Consider the following 20,753-nt stretch of genomic DNA (forward strand, 5'->3'; position numbering starts at 1 on the left):
AAATGATATCAATCACTTACTAATCACAACATAAATAATGCCATGAATTAAAACTGAACAAGACAGCAAATAATTTCAGGACAAAAAGTGCAGGGAAATTGTGAGTGTGTGCGTCAGCAATAAAAAAAACGCCCCTCCCCTGACCTGACAGTACCTGTAGGCATCAGTGTTTTAAACTTTTTTCTGTCTCAGGAAATGAATACTCTTCCATAGAGTTTTCAGGTCTTCTGCTTCCCGTGAAATTGCATTGAGCACATACAGTATATCTTCTCTTGGTCCTCCAACCAAAACAAAAACATAAGGACAGACAGACAAGTCACAATTCTATTTTCACTACACACGGATTCCTTGTTCATTTTCCCATAATCCACTACTGTAGAGTCCCTGTTCTCTGGAAGAGTAGGAAACCGTATCCTTTCCCTTCACTTCAGGGATCTCTTGAGCAGCTGAGTTACAGAGTTTTAGTCATCCAGGGAAGGGACTGTGCACAGGATTTGCAGTGTGGAATGTAGGATGTCTTGAGTGCTGGGGTGGATGGTGGGGCGGGTCAGGGGGGCAGTGGTGGTTAGGTGTTCGAACTCAGTACTTTTTCACATTGATGAAGACCTTGATGGCACCAGTGAAGTCTGCTGAGATGAGAACCTCTGTGTGATCCGTCTTCAGGGCACCTAAACGGGGGGGGAGGCGACAGGTCAAACACCGGTTAGCGTTAGCCGCCCACCGCTACCCTTACTGTTTCCGTGTGACGGCTGTACCTGAGGGGATGGTTTCCGAGTCCGTGGAGCCTGTGCTCTTGCACTCTGCGTCCAGCTTCTCCACGTCAGCCTCCGGTGGGACGATCGCGCTGGGGTTGGGGGCAAAGATGGCCGACGTGACAACTGCGTTGTGGGCTAGGGAACAGGTGACAGGGCAGACAGATGACTGATACCCCCCATCACACACACCAGCATATGACAACTAACTGAGCTTTTTGTCTGGGGCCACCCCTGCCAGCTCCAGGGAGCTCAGGACTGAGTCATGCTGGAGCTATTAGTCTCTTGACCTCTCTGAGCTATTCAAATAAATAACTTCCTTCTCTCACTGTGGGACTACAGCTAGAATCGCTTTTGAGACTAATAACACATTATGACTTAAACCTGGAAGTTCCTTTTAATGTCAAGCTTTAAAGTTCCACTAAAGCCAAGCTGGAGGTAATGTCTTATTGTGCTGTGATCCCTAATGGAAAGGTTTTCCACAGAAACCAATGGTTTCAGGCTGTGGTTTACTGTAGAATCATGCACAGAATGAACAGCTGCATCTAATTACCTTTAATCCCTTCCCAGAAGTCATTGCGGTCCCGTCGGACAGAGGTAAATTTGCTCAAGTCGTGGTAGGTACTCCAGATGTAAACAAACTTGTCCTCCGAGCCACTCACAATGAAGGAATAATCATGACTGCAAAATGAAAATAGTGTCTTAATGAGCCTTTTGCCTTTATAAAACACAACTAGCTAACAAGAGTGAACACTTAGAGGGGAACCCTTACCTGAAACTAGCCTTGATTTGGCTGCTGCTGTTGACATAGCCTTTGTACTTCATAGACAAGGAAAGATCCCTTAAGTCATATAAGCGGATCCTAGAATCATTTGAGGTCACCAAAATCTAGAAAGACAGTCAGGAGATTGGAATAAGAGATAAAACACATGATATGGCATGGAAACATATACAGACAAAATGTTAGACAGGACTCGTACAGAAGGTGTTTTCATGTACTTGTGCTCAAAAGCTAATCAGAAAGATTCTAGCCCACAAAAAACCTTGTTCTCTCCAGGAAGAGGCTCAATCCCGGTGATCTTGCGGCCAACTCGGTTCCTGCCTCTGGTGGATCGCACATGGATCTGGGTGTGGTATTTAAGGTGCTGAAAGATCAAATGGAGCAGTGAACGACTCTCCATGTTTTTTTCTGCAACCGCAATGTAGCGAATGGAGAAGACGGCAGTGGTTTTCTGTGGGAGCGGTACAGTACCTCGGTATCGTAGAAGATGCAGCGCCCGTCGTAAGTGCCGATGACGGCGTACTTCCCGTTCTGGCAGAAGTTGGCGGCGGTGATAAGCCGTGTCTGGCCGTCCACCTCATTCCACAGCGCCACCTTCTTGTCCGGAATGTTCCAGAGCCGCAGCTTTCCGTCCAGAGAGCCACTGAGGAAATACCTGTCGTCCTGAGAGAGAGTGGGGGACGTCAGGGCACACCACACTACAATGCTGGCTTTGTCCTGAGATGGGAAACTACTTGTATTACTTGCTGTTTATTCAATGTTTGGTATCGCAGTGTTTTTTGGATTCTGTGGTCTAGTGACTATGATGTATGGTAGTGTGGGTACTTGGCTTCCCTTAGTTTCTAGGCTGTTTAGTCAGGTTGCACAAGTTAACTTGTGGTAGGGCTTGAATAGTGTTATGCTCACACTAAATGGTCTGGGAGTGTAGTTAGCCTGGTCTGACACTGTTGGTCATTCAGCTTGAATGGGTGCACACTGTTCTTTTGTGGTGGCAGTCACTCTGGATAGGAGCATCTGCTAAATGAATCTAATGCAATGTAAGAAGTCATTGCTAAGGTCTACTGCAGGGACACAAACACTTACCCTGGGATGGAAAGCAATGGCCGTGACAAAGTCTATGTGCTGGAAGCAGCACAGACACTCCCTCCTGGATATATGCCACAGCCTGACTGTCTTGTCCATCGATGATGACAGAAGAAAGTAGTTCTGAGGAGAGGGGGGAAGAATGCTGGAATTGGACTGGCAGTTTACAAAGGGTCCTGAGATCAATCCAGACTCAGGAGGATGGCAGATCCGAGTCAAACGTGCTCTGAGGCCGGGGTGTGTGACCTCTCACCTTTGACCAGGACAGGTCCAGCAGGTCAGCTGTGTGACCTTTGTACTTGCAGAAGGGGACCTGTCGGAACGGCACGTTCCTGTCCTCCGTGTCAGGGTCTTCTGGGGTGTTGTTAATCTAGAGGAAATGACATCGCCCTGTCACTGAGGTGCTGCATGATTGGACTGATTGAAAACCTTTTTAAACCCAGACTAAGCAGCACAAATTGGGTGTGAAATGGTTTCTCCCAAGTAGCCCAGAACAGAATAATCAGTTCTAATGGAATTCAGCACTGTTACTCCCAGTAGCTTTCAGGGGTTATTATTTACCAATTACATTTATAGACTAATAATCTTTTTTAGAATTGAAGAAATTGACTTAATTGTTACCTACTGTGCTCACTGTGACCATTTTTGTAGGGTGGAATTTGAGATTTCTGTTGGTCAAATATGAAAGTGCATCATCTTTAGCTGTAGCCCGACAAGCTGCTGGTATGCCTTCTCTCTCATGGTTTTAAAGAACATCTTTAAACTGTAATTCACACAGGAAGTCCTACGCCTGTTACCCATGGCATATAGAGAAGCAGTGTTTTTTTTCTGCCGTGCTCTAATCAGATGTGAAAGCCCTGAAATAAGGCATTTTATCACAGTTTACCCACCCCGTTCTCTGTACCATTCATCTGCATTCATCTACCATTCAGCTGCTTACCCACTCCGTGTCTGACTTTGAAGAGCACAAGCTTTCCTGAGAAGGGGAGGGAGAAACTCGACCTAGGACAGGGGCAGGGAAACCAATGTGAGATGATGCTTGCACATCTCAGAGAGTGACACTTACGTATATTTCCACTTGGGTGCTGGAAACCAGCACCCAGCTAATGTGCTGCTAACCTTATTTTAGCATCTTCTATGTGAATTATTCACATCCTGTTCAAGTCAATTATTCAAAACCTCCTTCTTAAAAACCTTCTCAAAGCACAGTGCATCTAAAACCACAACTTTGTGTGAACACTGGTTTAAATAAAATCTTAACATGACATTTAAACATGTAACATCTGTAATGTCTTTATACATTAGGTTATGTTACTTAACCAAAATCCATTGTCACAACATTGCTACAGCGTAATTTCTGGCATGCCCTTCTCCAGAATTTCAAAGTTGTTGCATGCACAAAATAAAGTAAAAAGAGATTTTACTAAGTGGACTGGCTACCTTCTGTGTTGTACCTCATCCGCATGTTGTTAAAGAAGTCGAAGGCGTTCTTCAAGACCCAGATCCGCACCACGTTGTCTTGTCCTGCACTGGCCAGCAGTCTTCCGCAGTGTGAGAATTTCATTGTCCACACTGCGCCCTACAGGCACAACAAGCCAGGATTCAGCACACAGGACTCTGACATACAACCAACCACTCTGCTGTGGCAATGTTGGAGAAAGATCAATGAGCCTTTAATAAAAGCTGCTAACGTGGCATCTTTGGCATCTGGACCAAAAAGAATCTAAATTCTAGAATTGATTTAACATAGAATATCACAGAATAAACCAGCCAGCCTTTGCCAGTTTTTCCTTCCTCTAACCCTCTGTCAAAACGTAACAATTCTCCATGTTTTTCCTAGATAGTAATACCATACTTTCATATAATATTCAACTACTATTTCTATTATTCATATTCAAATGAGCTTTTAAAAAATCACAGTTTCAAGTACATTAAATGTGCATGTTAAATGACTGCAAGGTAAACTGCTGATGTTTTGATGTTTTTGTACTTTTCAAAGAACACCCCTGGGGTGCCTATAAATATATTTAGCGAAGAACTTTCTGTGAAGCAGAATTAACAATTAAATTGTTGCAAAGTCATAAAAACGTCAAGTTGCTTCACACCATTCACCAAAAGCTGTTTCTTTTTCCTGAATTTGATTCCTTTGATTGCTTTGCACAGCGATGCATGATCTGCCCATTCCATTCACAAGCAATAAGCTGACTCAGGTCCCACCAGAGATTTCGTGAATGGGAGGAACACACCAGTACGGAGGAGCCCTTTGGTCACAAGCCCTCCCTTACCATGTGCTCCCCGCTCAGGTCCTGGACAATCTTGATCTGGTCGAAGTCAAAAGGTCCCTTGAAGCTGTGGGCCGATTTGAATTTGAGGGGTCTGGTGTAGGGCATGCCCTCATCATCGCTGGAGGAGGGGTCGTCCTGATCCGTGTGAAACACTGAGACGCACCAAGACCCAAGAGCAAAGTGAGGCTCCCCCTGCCACATGCAAACCGCTGGGATTCTTACTTATGTGGTGTCTAATCAGCTGTACCCTATCAACACAGCCAAACACCAACAAACTGCACTGGGAATTATCATGGGTGCCAAATCCCAAGTCACTACACAGCAGGCAATGGGAGATAGGATGCACTCCAAAGAGCCAAAAATTAGATTACCAGTATAGATTCTATTTCACATTTCCCAAACCTTTTTTAAGAAAACAGCCAGCAAAGAAAACTGTGGAAAATGCAAAATAAAAGCTATTTTTTAAACTAATTATTTTCTTTTTAGGGTGTCTCAGTATTTCTGCTTTCTGCTGCTTTATTGATTTAATGCTGGTGTGTTATCAATGCAACATTTCATTTTTTTGGCTTCAATCTTTCTTTGCAAATTAGTGAAAAAAATAAAGCAGGTTCATACCTTCATCACGGACACTCTTCACCTTGTTGACCGCCTTCTCACCGTACTCCTCTGCCAGGTGTTTGGCCCTCTTAACAGATTTGCCCAAAAACTTCTTCAGCTGCGTGCTGAGAATAGAAGAGGATGCAATTATCATAAACAGCTAGTGGAAGAGCCAAGGGAAGGAAACTGAAGGAAACTTTTGCAGAACAGAGAGTCCTATTTATAATCTTACGTTCTCTGTTTGAGCTTTCCTCCATCTGTCTCAGCTAAATGGGCCTGGGACTTGTCTTCATCGTCTGACTGTGCTTCATCGTTCCTGGGAGAGAAAGAGACAGATAAGCCCTCGGGAGGATTTCTGTTCTGAACAGAAACGTTTAAAGCGCAATCAAATATTCAGGGTAATGAAAACATCAGCACTGAGAACAAGAGTGGTTAGGAGATGGAGCTCGGCGCTATTAACCCAAATGGAGGGCATGTTTCAGTCCATGGCAGCATTTCATTAAAACAGGCCTTCCATTGATCCAATTTAACGTTTTTTCCCCTTTTTTGTACAAACTGTTCCAAATCTTAAATCAATCTGAAAATGTGGATTCTATTTCTTTTTAACAGTTTGATCTGCTCCAATAGATATTAAAAAGCAATGGTTCACTGACATCAACCGGCAGAGCCCTGTTCCATCTGGCTTTTGAAGACTCTTGTAATAAAACTTGTATGTTTTATCTGACAACACATCATATATCCTGTTAGTATTTAAAAGGTATGAAGCATTGCATTTATTTAAAATAGATCAAACAAAAAATGTTAGGCCTATATATAGTAGCAGCGAGCAGAATGAGTGACAGAATGATAGCTGACGTCTGCAACACATGGTGCATCTGGCTCTGTCCTGCTTACGTGATGTACTCTTTCGTCCGTCTCATGATGTGGAGTGTGAGCGGATTGATTCCAGTGGGCAGCTTCTCCTCCGCCAGGCTCAGCGGGATTTCCTCCCCAGTGTCCAGGTTCTTAATCATCACACTCGCCAGGATCTCCTGTTTTTGGCCGTGCACACAAAGACAAAGCACCGCGGTGGGCCAGCTGAACTACACTAACCACGATCCCTTTCTGTGAGTGACAGAGGGGTGAGGCAGAACCGGTAAGGGCCGAAGCTGAGAGGAGAAGGTACCGGAGTGCCGGCAGACAGGGAAATATGAAGTCAACCCGAGGGCGTGCTGTCCTACCTCATCCGTCAGCTCACGGCCAGAGTTGGAGCGTGGTCGCTGGGGTCCGGCCGTCTCGCTGTTAGTAGGAGTGAGGCCTTGTCTATCATTCTCCTGCAACCAAACACATACAACTTCAACCTGTCATGAACCAAAGCTGACCTCACTCTGTGGCAGAGTGATAATAGTATGAGACAAGATTAATAATAAGACAACATGAGTAAGCCTGCTCAGTTTGATCCTTGGATCAAAACTTATTTCTTGGAACAAGAAAAAAATAACATTATTTCACAAGCCAGATTTTACTATTATACAGCAAACACTAAATATATTAAAACCTACTCATTTATTGAATATTTGAATAATAAACATATAATAAGCACATAATGCATGGGTCATGAATTATATAACATTACATTCCAATGGTTAAAACAACACTGATTCAAAACAAATATGAACATATCAGCAATAAATTATCAAAAAGAACATACATTTAAAACCAGTTTTAGTTTTAGTTTATTAATACCCACTTACAATTGGTTTACTGATTATTTTTAAAAAATAAATCTTATATTATTATATCGGTCCTTTAATATTGATAATTAATTCACTGCCTTAGTTCATGTCTGGTTAAATTGATAACATGTAGACCATTAAGATATGTATGCTGCAGTGGATAAGGCATCTGCAAATACTACATTGCAATATGGTAGCTCACTGACCTGGGTGGTCACCAGTTTGCCCCCACTGGTGGCACTGACCAAGTCCAGAGAAAGCTGCAGCTCCTTGGTGATGCTTTCTACCGCTGTGGTGGGAGACATCAGGCCACAAGGCTCCACTGGCTTTGAGGACACTGCACACCAACAGAGTGATCACATGGAGAATCACTGCCATTATATCTTAAGCATCCAGTTACATTGCATGGTCTTAAAGGCAGCAGTGGCATTAATCTTGAATCACAGGTCAATATTTTTTTTTCAATTAAGGGCAGGCTCAGGCATTTACTTTCATTGATTTTGTACTGAATACAGTAATCAAAGTGAAAACCATTGAAAACTACCCAAGTGCATCCATTCAAAGTGAAAACCAGTGAAAACTATCCAAGGTCTACCCAACCAGCTGAGCATTGTAACTGTGCCATCATATAAAATGTTTAATCAGTACAAAATATACAAATTCATCAACCCTCTTGTATCAGACACCAAGATACAAGCAGCTCATTGATCATCCATCTTCTGTCAAGTCTAGACATGACAGTCATATCCAGTGGGTGATTTGTTCATTTTTAACAGGGGGGATGGCAGATGCACACGCAGCACTCTCTCTGCTACTAACTAGGGGATGGAGAGGGGGGGTGGCAGGTTAACAAGGGGGATGCATTTTGGTCATTTTGCCAACAAGGGAGATAGCATCCCCCCTCATGCCCCCTCAAATCGCCTACTGGTCATTTCCAACCAAACGGCATTATTAGTTCATTTGCAGACAATCACACACTATTCAGTTACGTATCCCATATTACAGGGTGGAGCAGAAAGCTAACACAGGCTGGTCACAGAGACACAGGAAGATTTAGACAGCTGAGAAGCACACTCTGGAATTATTTAACCACAGTTACTGGAAAGCATCTGTCAAAACATGTAGGTCATGGAATTGTACAACAGCACATTCCAGTGAGGTAAGATAAGATGCTTACATAGATAAGATGCTCAATAATTAGGAAACAGAAGTACACCTGAGAAGAAATTCCACACCTCTTACCTTCCAGTCCTGTTGGGCGTATCGCCTCCTGGGTCTGTTTCCGGGATGGCGGTGGAGGTCGGGACGGAGGAGGGGGTCGGGGAGGCGGGGTGCCTCTAGGCGGGGTTGAGCATATGGGCGGGGTCTTCTTGGTGCTGGCTACAATGTCTGGCTCTGCGGTAAACTGTCGCTGAGGCTTCGTGGGGGTGGGAGAGTCCTTGAGAGAGACCTGCTCCAAAATGTCGGCTGTTCTCTGTTCCGGCCCCTCCTCCGAGGACGCCTGGGGCCAGGGTGGGACAGGATCACTCTGGACGAGGATGCTGGTGATGTCCGGGGCTCTCGCAGCTGCCGGGCAGGGGGCCTCTGGAGCCCCGGCAATAGGCATGGCCCCCGCGCCCTCCTGTTCATCGCACACCTCAGCCGGCTCCTTTGGGCTTTCACCAGCAGCCCCCTCCTCCACAGCCGGTGCCTCCGGGACCACAGGTACCTCAGGTGTCTCGCTCTGAAGCTCCAGACGGTCCTGCTTCAGCGATGACTCCTCCGCCGCACTCCCCCTCTGGCTCTCCTCAATGATGCTGTCGATGATCTGACAAAGGGAAAGGGCACGTTGCACTGAGGCATTACCAAAATGCAGCCCACAGACCAAATGTGGCCACCTAGAACAATGCATGTGGCCCCCCAAAGCCCATGCCAATATTCGATTAAAACTCACTGACAGTTCCTTGTAGGGTCTGCCCCTTTAACCTCTCTTTTAAAAAAAATTACTGGTACCTAGCAACCACAGCACATCATCTGCTGTACTGGCTTCAGTCACACATGGGTAGTTCACTAGCTACTTAACAGACGTGCACTTTTACATTTTTATTTAGGTAGCTAGTCTGTGGTGTCAAAACTATGACTGGACTTGTCCGATTTAAATGAATGTCAGAAGAGCAGAATTCGTAGAACTGCCTCTAACCGCTCAAATTCTGCTGCTGAAATTAAGGTGCTGGCAGAAATGCATTCGTAAACACGTAATCTTTCATGTTTCAATGTTTCCAGTGTGCACTAACTTGTAAATATAAATAAACATGTTAAATAGTGAAGTTTCGTGTCACAGTAAGAAACAAAGCCATATTTTCAATCATTTCATCCACTACTTTAGGGCATACTCAGGGCATACCTACGCTTATGTTTGGTATGTACGTAACAAAGCTACTTGCAACATGTTGATGCTGACCTGCTGAATCATCCTTGATGTTTTACCAGAAGTATCAGAACAAATTGTGCAAAGCATGTACCATTCAAAGGCCATATATGGTTAAAACAGCACATATCCATAGCGTTACAGCTGGAAAGGTGCCAGCATACATGGTGTGTTTCTTTTGTGTTACAAACACGTCAACATGCTGAGCTGACCCAGACAACTTAATACCTGGCTGCATCCCTCATGGGCAGAGATCCAAGTGATTACCAACAGAACAGCTTAGCCTCAAATAATCAAAAGGAGTGGGGGGACATGGAGGTGCATTAGCACCAAGCCCTGGCCATGGCCACCATCAGCACTTAAAATAACAAATAATCATAGATATGTAGGCATGGGCATCCACTGAGCTCAGCACTCCCAGGATCGTACATATTGTTTTATACCAAACTTGCTAGCTCTTTTTTTGCACATTTAAGAAAAAGTTTAACATTTTTGTAAATATGTTATATCAGCATTATATTTGGAGAAGAAGCCTGGTCACAGAAAGCAGGAAACAGAAGAGTAAGAGGCAGAGACAGATGTGATTGGCTCCTAGCTGTGAAACTGTTGAAGGGGGTGGAGACAGAAGAGAGGCACACCTGGAGAGAGTCATCATGGCGGGCCTCCTGTAGGGCCAGCGAGGGGCCTGCCTCTGTCAGAGTCTCCTCACTCTCCTGCAGAAACCAACAAGAACAGAGATACTGTGAATGCCAGCAACCAGTGAAAAACGGCAACATCTGCCTAAATACAACAGAATACCAGACAGAGGCAGACAGCCAATACATGAGGCTTCAGTTTAGGGACTTCCACACATTAGTCAGCCACACAAACACTGTCTGAGTCAGAGTACAATTTAATTTGTAAAGTCAAGTTAGATTTGTATCAAAATGACTTTCCATTGCTTCTTGTTTTGATAAATGCAAATACAGGCATGGCGGCACAGGCCTTAGAATCATACCTTCTATATAGATATTTCATTGCACTTATTCATTTCGGATGAAAGGACCTTTTCTTCTCATATTCTCCATGTATTCAAATAGCACCTGCCAATCAAGCATTAAGTCTCTGCAAGACGTAAAGGGAAAGCTCAGATACACCAGTGGGGTTAAACAGTCCTGTCACCGTGCACTACTGCACTGATATCCCAGGGCCAGTTGTACCTTCTGTTTAGGAATGACAAATGACACGAAGTGATTACACACGGTGACAACGGAGCCCCAGGCAAGATCAGTGCGAGCTGCTGTTCTGGATCTGGTTTAGCAGGGTGAATGTTTCTAGCGTTTTGTCTTGACGTGAACCAGCTGCTATGGACCTGAGTAAATGCGGATAGCCACTTCCCAGGTCTGACAGTTAAGCTAGATATCAGTTCATACATAGCATTAGATACCTGCTGTGGTGTTTTGAAATCTGACCAGATCAACTTTAAATGCAGCTTTAACACTGAGCACTGCTGTGCTCACATGTAAGGTCGATGAGCCCTGTCGAGCTGGAAAGACTGGCCACATGCAGTTTCCATGTTCTATACCCTTCAGCACTGCTCTTGGTAAACAAAACAGCAGCGATCTGCTCAACACAACTATCTCCATCATCACAAGGTCTAAAGACTGGTCAGTGTTCCAACCCCAAGCCCCATACCTGGGCACCCCTACAATTTATACTGGCTGATAAGTGTCATAACGGCTTCTCACAGAAGGGGAAATTAAAGTGAATGCACTCCAGCCAACAGCAGTCTTTGCTGCATTAGAGCTATGGGTCAGGTGCTTTTGCATCGTAAATTACACCCGCATACAGCCCTTTAGGTCAAACCCTTAGCACCAAAATTCATCTATGAGCTACTAAGGTCTTTCAGCATTAACAAAACAGGAATCAATATTCTACCTCACAGCAGCCTTGTTATGAAATGCCACAGTTTGTACCTTTGTATAAAACACTTCTTTTTAAAGAAGCTGTAAGCATATTTTTCATTATCTTGACATTTTTTGCTCTAGTGCAAAAAAAGAGATATAAGGAATGCTACTACTGTGATCTGAACCGTGATGATATAAATTCCCTAGCTCTCCACTCTCTCACTTCAAGACAAATAGGCTATTTTGCCTCTAACATGATAAACCCCTCATTTACAATAGTGAATTGTATTTTCAGGTACACATTGCTCAACGAATACCTGAAATCCCAAGGCTGGAGCTCGAAGGGAACACAGGAAAAGATTGTTATCCCATAGAGAGGAACACTACAGCTAAATTCTCAGGCAACACGCCAAGCAAAATAGTTTCATCACTTTTGTAATTACTTCCTGACATTTGAAATATTGTGAAAACTTCCAGAATCTTTGCTTAAGGCTCAGGGTCATCGTAAAGAAAATACTACCATAGGAAATTGACTATTACATGTTTCTCTTGAGAAGCACAACCCAACAGCCAACAGGCACAACATGTGAATCCCTGGTTGGGTTCAACAGTGTGTATGCTATACAGTTCAAGCCATTTTCAAGCACAACTAAAATGTCAATATTGTGAGCATGGGAATCAAAAACACTGTGGCTCTTACCTTTGTTGTGGAAAGGACAGCCTTTGCAGGCGACCTACAAAACAAAAGAGAAAGGTGAAAGCCTTACTTTTTTCACCTTTCGCACATTTGATACCAAATCTTCTGAAGAGCTTTGGAACAATAAAATAATTTTCTCCAGCAATGAAATGTTCTTATTCTTCCTTCAAAATGTCTTTGGTAACTGAATTTGTCAGTGAATGATTTAACAAGTCAACATTTTTACCATGACAAACAAGGATCACTGTATATTAGCCAAATTTTAGAACAGCCAATGCCTGAAATCTCATTTTAGGCATTGTTTTATGCATATTGGACTCCATTCCATCAGATCAGGGGCATTTTCACAGTGACCCCCCCCCCCCCCCCCCCGAACTGAACCTGTTGGGAAAACAATCTTGTGTGAGAAAATTACAAACAACAGCAAACTTGTTATAAGAGTTGGGAATACAACACAGTATCAGTCATCCACATCATCCTAAATCAATGCAAAGCTGAAGGCTCAGTTATGAGGACATGTTTTCCTCAGGTACCGTTTGTAGGACGAGTGCTTAAGGTTGCAAAAAGTTGTATGCCTAATAATAATAAACCACAGTGCAACGGGAAAAGCAAACAAATGGTCCGAAACAACCAGCCCCCTTTTTCTGTTACTCTGAACTTTGACCGTATGCAACATAACACTTTATGCTGTGAAAACTGATGATCTGCAGACACTTTCTCGCCATGGTTACTGTAATTTGAAGACTTCCCCACAAAGTGATTCGATTCGCTCAGTGAAACAGTTCGATCCAACCTCAAATTTCATTGTTTATCAAGACGTAAAGCTTACATTGTTTAGGACTCCGATCAGTCATAGACATGGGGCTACAAAATATCCACAAAGTGCATTTACTTCCCTAGTTACATTCCATTGACTAGTTAGCTAAATCACGTAGTACTAAAAATATGAATTCATGGCAATTCAAGACAATATTTGCTTTCGCAAGACTTAGTAGGAACTAACTGCCTGTCCATTTGACTTGTTTTCCTGTTAAATATGAGTTGACACATTCAGTAACATAAACGGACAGCAACATTACCGTAGCTGTCAGCTGGCTACTAAACCCAGTGAAGACCCCCTGCTTACGGTAAATTAGGGTAGTTACACAGCTAACAACATAGCTTGCTAACGGTCAGCACCCCTTTCAAATAATATGCTTGTAACAGCAACGTTAGCTTCACAATCCCTTTTCTTATTTACATTAGCTAGTTAGGCTAGCTAGCTGTATTAGTAAACAAACACTAGATTCGCAATGATATTGGATGTATCGCCTATGTCTTCACAGCGAGCTAACGATCTGAGGACGGTGGGTCTAACTATATAGCAACTCCCAAACGACAAAATCGGTCCAATTTAGTTAAATATTGAAAAGAGAACTTTCTACTTACGTATTTGGAGAAGGAAGTAAATTGACATCTTCAGTTGTATCATAGAATTCCTCTGAATCGCTCGTGTCTGACTCCATTTAGACATGTAGCTAGCTTGCAGGCTGGCTGTTTGTCTACATATGTAAAACAGGACAGCTACAACTGGTTAGCAACTTTAACAGATATAACGTTAGCTAATGCAGTAAACTGAGGGGGAAAAGATCCAACGACGTCAGCTTGCTAAGCTAGCTAGCGACACTGCCTAACGTCAGTAAGTCATCAACCAAAAGGTTGGGAGATCCTTGCCAACGTTCGCTAACTAGCTAGCTATCTGTACTACCTGCAGTCGAGACCTTACGAAGGCAAGACAGAACCCACAAACGCTGCCATTTTGACTGTCTCTAACTATCAGCTGTCACGTCAACGATGCAGAGACATTTGTATTGTCTCAGTTTTACATCGTATTGAGACGGACAGAAAGAGACGAAGAGGAGCAATTGGCTTCCCCTGCGAGTAACAAAAATCACGACTGGAAATCTCGCGAGATTACAGTTGACAGCTCGGAATTGAACGGTGAAAGAGAAAACCTGTGAAATTAGATTTTTTTATTAGTGAAATTACAATAAAACAACAGCTTAGGTCAGATGGTAGTTATTCTATGGTGTTGTAAATAAAGCAATCTGTTCAACAAAGCAAATGAAAATAGGCTGTTGAGTTTTGTTTTTTTTTTTGCTTTGTTGCTGCCATTAAAAGCTCTGTTATAGAGTGTAGAGCTATCTGTATTCACTGATGGATTTCAAGGATTGGGGTCAGGGATGGTCCTTTATGTAAACTGCCTGATAACCCTGCCTCATTTATATAAGCGTTTGACGGAGCTGAGCACTGAAGGTCTTTATTTTTTCACTTCAGAGCGCCTTTACCTCTTGACTTTACTGCACACATTGTGTTAGAGATGGCAAAGCAAGCATGTATGCTTATTATGAGCAGTAATACAGTGCCCTTTTCTTTTATTGTGAAAAGCATGGCAGTGGCAATAAGGTTGTAATGGTAGTGATATTTATATGGTAATAAGCTTAGCTGATACTGTAGAGATTGTGTCACAAGCCTTTCTTTAAAACTTGTGCTTTTGATACCTCAGACCTTTCTTGTCACCTTTGTCTGCTCTTTTTTCAAGAGCTTCCATGTTCTTATAGTGTGGTGTCAAGAACTGGATGTAGTACTTAGTAGAATATGGTCTTGCAAAGGCAATGTACAGTATTAATATCACTTTCTATATTTTATACTCAGCATGTCTTGTTATATAACACATCCTAGGCTATTATTGCCTTTTACAGTTTCTGCATAATATTTACATTATTGGTCCTCAAAGACATGTCTGTGGATATTTTTTATTCCTGCAAGAGGTGTCTATTGTGGCTGTGAAGCATGTTGCAATATAAGTTACTAGGCTAAAAATGATGACTGATATCCAACTATTAACAAGCATATTTTTTCACCACACGAATGCATAATTAATGATGTGGCCACACACACACACACACACACATATACACAGGACCAATGCAGGAATTAAATTACTTTGCATATAAATTGGTTAAGTTTTATTGGTTAAGTATTAACTTATTGTATGCTGAGATTGGGCTAAATTAATGCCCGTGGATAAATTATGTTGAGAACCACTGATCTAGATCAATACAGACCTGGGTATACCATTATACCCATGTCATTGTCGTATAGACCATGAAGGAAACACTTTATTTTGGTACCCCATAAAATGATCCTGCCTTAAATTGTAAAGTTGAACTTACATATGGAAGTCTTGAAGTCTATTCTGGATTTTACCGTAAACTAACCAGTCTGTATTGTTTCCTGGATCAGTACAATTTCCTTTCTCAGTTCTTAGTATTATACGGCCTTTTATAAATATAACATACTTCTTTAAGTATTTTACTGTATATCATCAAAGCCTGTAGTATAATTCATTTTTGGGTTTTGTAACATGTCCAGCTCTTCACTGTCCCTCATTTAAATATTTTCCAATCACAACCATTATTTGTAACAACTTCTCTGGTGAAAATGTGCTTTCAACAAAATAATTATGTCGTTTTAATGCTTATAAATTTAACTACTATCTGTTGACTGTATCAGCAATGCTTTTATTGTTATAATAATGCTAAACCAGGTTATTCATGCACCTGTAGATATAACTTCTTTCCGAGAACTGTCCTTAAGGTCGTAGCCTAAAATAAGCGTGTTCAGAGTTAGCCTACTTTAGGTATTTTTGATTAGTTTTGGCCACCATCATTACAATGAGTATTTTAGCAAACTGCACTATGTATTTTTGAGTGTGTGTCTGTACGTTGTTGATTTATTCCTGTATGCCGTTCGGAATTTTTGGATTTTTCGATCTAAATTTTATCAAACGTTGTTGACTCGCTCGCGTAAGGACGTTTGCTAAATACGGTAACTTCACATTATAACGTTGATATCCCATACATACATTCCCGACTTTGTTTTGAAACGGAAGTTTGTGTGGATCTCCGTGATTGCCATTCGATCGCACCATTGACCGGTGCTGCTGCCGGAGTTTCCCACAGTCTGAACGGACGGGGCGGACCTTAACGAGACCCATGAGTGTGGTGGGGACTTGAGAATTCAGGAATCGGGAGGAAAATACGAGCAACTCCGATAGTTGCAGGTATGAAATTTAACCAGTGAAATAATTATTTTCATTAGATTTGAAATACGGAAGATCTAGTTATCTTAATGTACACAGCAGATAGATCGCACATCTTTACACAGCGGTTAGCAAGTGCACGTATAGTCGTTTCAATAAATCCGTTCCCCAGGGCGAAGTTGGATACAATTTGACATGCTAGCTAGTTAGCTGCACGGGCAATCTGATCTTTTAGGTAGTTAGCTGATTGTAAATTACTGTACGGGAACGTTTTATCTAGTAAGCGACTTAGCTGAATAGCTATCATCCTTTTACGAACGCTTTGTAGCTTGCCAGCCAGGAAAACAACAGCATGTTGTTGTAGAAAGCTTTAGCTAGATAGCGTTAGCTAACATCAGCAATCCTTAAACAAACTCCAAACTAAAAGCACGCTAGTTAGCTACCATGGCGAAATTACTTTATAGCTACCTGGCACAACTTTCCAAAGTTCCAAACAAACACGAGCAGTCTATCAATTATGAATATGTCGTTTCAGTCACTGAACTGGTTAGTTACCTAGCTGTCCTCTGCCGTTTACATCCGTGCATTGAAAGGCATGTTAGCTAGATGTGCTAGTAGCCTGTTAACTCGCTAGTTAGCTAATTCAGTGCTGTTGCTCTGGCACTATAGTGCCTATTTAGCCCGTCGCCTGTCCATGAAATCTGGAGACATACTCACTGGAATACAGATGAGCCAAACGCTCGAAACTGGTTATTTCCAGGGGGTTCGATGTTTTTTCTTTACTATGAAATTTAGCTCCAACGCTTTAACGTTAGGTTGATGCCTGCCAGTGTTTTGTTATTTGGCCCTTTCCGTGCAGTAAACCGTAACGTACCAAGAGGTCTCTTTGACAATTACTTCTTAAGTTTGGTTTGAAACTCGTCTTCCAGCTCACGGTCAAGTAACTTGAAAAAAGGGGATCGGGTCATATTAGCTTTGAACAGTTTTTCTTTACAGTTTGAGTTAATTGTTAGTCATCCGATGGTACATCAATACTTTGATGTTGCACACCTGTTTTTGTAAATGGGTAGACGTCTGTGTAGTTACTGCGATTTGCGCTTGTGAATAACGTGGCTTGTCTCATGAGAGAATTCAGAAATGCTACAGTGCACACAAACATACATTACTCCAACTGTATAGCTTTGTTAAATGATTTACGTACTTTCGTAAACTGTTAAAATGTTGTATAGTAGGGACATGTACATCTGGAGGAGTTTCTGTCTGTAGATGCACCTGTAGCTCATACAGATTATCAGTTACATCAGTTCCCTGACGCAAAAAAAGAAACATACATGGGTGGCCAATTCACGTTTGCTATTTAGAACCAGCTCATTAAACACTGTTTTATTTGGTGCCTTGAGTACTTGCCCACTGACCAAATAGACTGTATGCAGAACCTTGTAGAGCAGAGCAAACTGTTCAAGACAGGCTGGTTTATATTACCCGTGCCTGTAGTTAAGTACACATTCTCTTGGCTGCGCTCCAGCTCAGACTGTTACTGATAAGGAAGTACATGGGACATTATAGGAGCTGTCACAGACTTGTGTAGATTTGTAATTGCTGCCTTAGTCTCTGTTCTTGGCTGGGGATACTGGATTGTTAGTTTTCCAATTGTAACCCCCCCCCTTTTTTTTTTTTTTTTACATTAGGGAGCTTTTTTTCTTCAAACAGTTTTACCTTCAAACGATTTTCATGTTTCTGACTTTGCTTCTCGTTGCATATCTTAGTGAGTGTCTGCACGCACAGGCTTAATGAATAAAATGTCTTGTCCAGGGCTCCAGCATCTCATTAGGAATGTTCATAGCTGTACATAAAATTTACCTCCCATGTCCGCCCTGTTGGGGGCATTTCCCATGTCTGCTTGGAAGCATTTGATCATCTCCCCATTTGACAGGAAGAGATTTCACATTTCTGCTTTTAATCAAAGGCTTGGAAAATAATCGGCTTGTACCGCAGTTTATGAATTACTACGAAATGCTGATAAATAAAGAGCATGCAACAAAATTCACAACCACATGTAAAAAAAAAAAAAAAAAGGTTATGAAATGAGTGGCCTGGATGTGAAACCTGCCAGACTCTTGAAATCTCTCAGGAGCATTGCATCACGTGCTTGCCTCCAGCCGTTTCTATCTTTCATGTCTTTTCTATCTGCCTTTAGCTCAAAATTCAAACACCAGCTACGCTCACAGCTTTTAAGATACACATGCAGAAGTTTACATAGTGATGTTATTACATGCACCTTATGCTGCTGTTCAGTGATTTGTTATTAGACTGTGCTGAAAAGCCCCTTTGGGTTACTACGTATGTTAAGTACATGTAAGCAGTTCACAGGTCATGCTCATATGTATTTGCAAGAGCTTTTGTATGAAGTAACATAAAACATTCCGTGCGATAGCTGGACAGATTGTATATAGCAAAACTGGCTATGAAACAGCTGAGACCATTTCAGTGCAATTTCATAATGTGTTTGAAACGTGAAACCGTGGATGGTTGTGTTCTTTAAAAGTGTGGTCTCCATAATTAATTAAATTGATGTTACTATATAGATAACCCAAAAGAGCTCACTGGGCCAGCCTAAGTAGCTATTATGAAGAACCCAATATCTCATATTAATGAAAGCCACTTGTTTGAATTGTTTCCCCCAGGTGTCCTTAGAATAATTTTGTCAATAATAATGTTATGGGTTATGGATTGTCAAGATTACTCCACCTTTAGAAATATCTCCAGTGGGTCTGATATTCAGACATACTGTCTTTTATAATAACATTCTCATCACAGCTCTTAGTAAGCTAACTATGCTTACATGAATAACTGTTACACATGCTTTAAAAATTTAAAAACACATCCAGACTAAAGGATACTCGCTTGCTTTGTCCTTAAGATGTTTCCTTGAGCCGCTTCTCTCTGGTGCCTGTGTGTTTCTAAATATCCACCTCCTGTAGAAATCATAGTTTTTGTTTCCAAAGGTCCGTTCTTTACTTCCATCTGTGATTCTGCAAATGCAGACATGTCAGGACCCTAGTCATTCCCGTGAAGATGCGCTCATTGAATGAAATGCCGTTTGAAAGTCACCCGTGATGGTGTCTGCAAAGCTAAATAAAAACAATGAAACACGTTGCCCATGTGCCCTGTAGGTGCATAACCGTGTTGACCGCCTTGTGTCTTACAGCGGAGTGGGTTTTCGGTGAGGGTATGGAGCACCCTGCACATAGAGGGGAGACTATGTCCATTGGACTGCATGACAGGTACTGTACAATGTATGTCCACTTTTTTTTACTTCTTTAAAATTCACAGTTTATGCTTTGAATGTGTCACTTATGGTCAGTTGGTATCTTACATGTATTCTTATTACTATTCATTTTGTATAAGCTGCAACACACTATTCAATTATAATATCAATGTAAGTGCCCGAAATGTAACTAATATAAAACGTGTTTATAATATGAATCTGATGATCATGTACTGGCTGTCAGCCCAAAAATGGCAGTTGGAAGTTCAACCAGTAGGTTAGGTTAAGTCTGAGTGGGATGAACCCAGGTAACAGAGGGTGGTGAGAGTAACTCAGCTGTCCTGATAGATGTATGAAGATTATTACACCTCTGGCAGTGGGTCCTTGTTGGGCCATTGTTGTGGAGCCTCTTAATGGAGGAACAGATAGATAACCAACGGTGGGAGGAGCTCAGGGTGTAGACTGCCAATAAGGAAAGAGGACACATTGTAAGAAAGTGAAGATGGAGTTTTGAAGCAGACTCGTATGGCAATTGGCAGCCATTGGAGGAAGCAAAGGCCCAAGAGTAGATGAGGACAGAGTTGATCATTTGGGCCACAGAGTTCTGGGTGAGTTGGAGAAGTTGGATGATGTTGGCAAGGGGGTCAGTCTGCATGGGCTCTCTATGCTACAGCTGTGATGCACTCAGTGTACCCTGGGCCAGGGCAAGTGTCAGAGGGATACAGCCTTATAGTCGAAGATTTGGACTTTGACAAAATTTGGATTTGTTTACATATATTGAAACTGTCACTTGCCTGCAGATTTTGTACACGTGTGTTGTTGGGAAAGAATTTGTGTCCCATGTACCCTTTAAATCACCATTTATAAGGGTTTCTGCTAAATACATTAATAGCTCAATGTTAACGTGTATGTGCGAATGTTTGCAGTGGAGTTGCTTGTCACAAAATGTGTTCTGTTGGGCTTTTCAAAATTGTGTTGGTCAGATGGCTTAAATTATACCTGGGCCTATGTGTCCTAATGCAGACTAATGTCTAATTTAAATTTCCATGTATCACATCACTAATATTGCATGTCAGAGGCTCTGATGTGTTTTTTTGGTCGCGTTACTGGTTCAGTTGTTGAAGGGGAGGAATGTTTTTGGAGAGTACTTCAAGAAGATTTCACTTGAATGCCTGGTAAAAAAATGCCTTCATAAAAT

General features: G+C 42.1%; 2 protein-coding genes across 3 annotated transcripts in view; one reads left to right on the forward strand and one right to left on the reverse strand.

Moving 5' to 3' along the window:
* Positions 1 to 94: 94 nt before the first annotated feature.
* Positions 95 to 14,122, reverse strand: LOC118775578 (WD repeat-containing protein 44-like). The gene is made up of 20 exons (XM_036525559.1): positions 13,632 to 14,122; positions 12,207 to 12,240; positions 10,259 to 10,333; positions 8,456 to 9,020; positions 7,420 to 7,550; positions 6,719 to 6,811; positions 6,393 to 6,529; positions 5,731 to 5,814; positions 5,517 to 5,623; positions 4,902 to 5,053; positions 4,057 to 4,195; positions 3,557 to 3,618; positions 2,870 to 2,986; positions 2,617 to 2,739; positions 2,005 to 2,196; positions 1,796 to 1,897; positions 1,525 to 1,640; positions 1,306 to 1,433; positions 756 to 890; positions 95 to 668 (listed from the first exon to the last, which is right to left on the reverse strand). Exons 1-20 carry the CDS (start codon positions 13,706 to 13,708, stop codon positions 580 to 582), a joined length of 2,658 nt encoding a protein of 885 aa, XP_036381452.1. The 5' UTR covers positions 13,709 to 14,122; the 3' UTR covers positions 95 to 579.
* A 2,111-nt stretch (positions 14,123 to 16,233) lies between these two features.
* Positions 16,234 to 20,753, forward strand: part of LOC118775376 (kelch-like protein 13) — a 47,485-nt gene continuing 42,965 nt past the window's right edge. The window contains exons 1-2 of one of the 2 annotated variants that reach the window (XM_036525272.1): positions 16,234 to 16,308; positions 19,496 to 19,583. In XM_036525272.1, coding sequence (XP_036381165.1) covers positions 19,519 to 19,583 — 65 coding nt within the window. In that variant the 5' untranslated portion in view covers positions 16,234 to 16,308; positions 19,496 to 19,518. The remainder of the gene's footprint in view (positions 16,309 to 19,495; positions 19,584 to 20,753) is intronic. The other variant, XM_036525273.1, reaches the window with a different exon arrangement.

The sequence above is a fragment of the Megalops cyprinoides genome, chromosome 3, assembly GCF_013368585.1.
Source record: "Megalops cyprinoides isolate fMegCyp1 chromosome 3, fMegCyp1.pri, whole genome shotgun sequence".
NCBI lineage: Eukaryota > Metazoa > Chordata > Actinopteri > Elopiformes > Megalopidae > Megalops > Megalops cyprinoides.

Excerpts from the sequence above, each read along its gene's own strand:
- LOC118775578 (XM_036525559.1), bottom strand. The coding sequence starts at position 13,708 with ATGGAGTCAGACACGAGCGATTCAGAGGAATTCTATGATACAACTGAA. Across the intron at positions 5,624-5,730 it reads GGAAAGCTCAAACAGAGAAC|CACGCAGCTGAAGAAGTTTT; the intron begins GTAAGATTATAA and ends TTCTATTCTCAG. Across the intron at positions 1,898-2,004 it reads GCATCTTCTACGATACCGAG|CACCTTAAATACCACACCCA; the intron begins GTACTGTACCGC and ends TTGATCTTTCAG.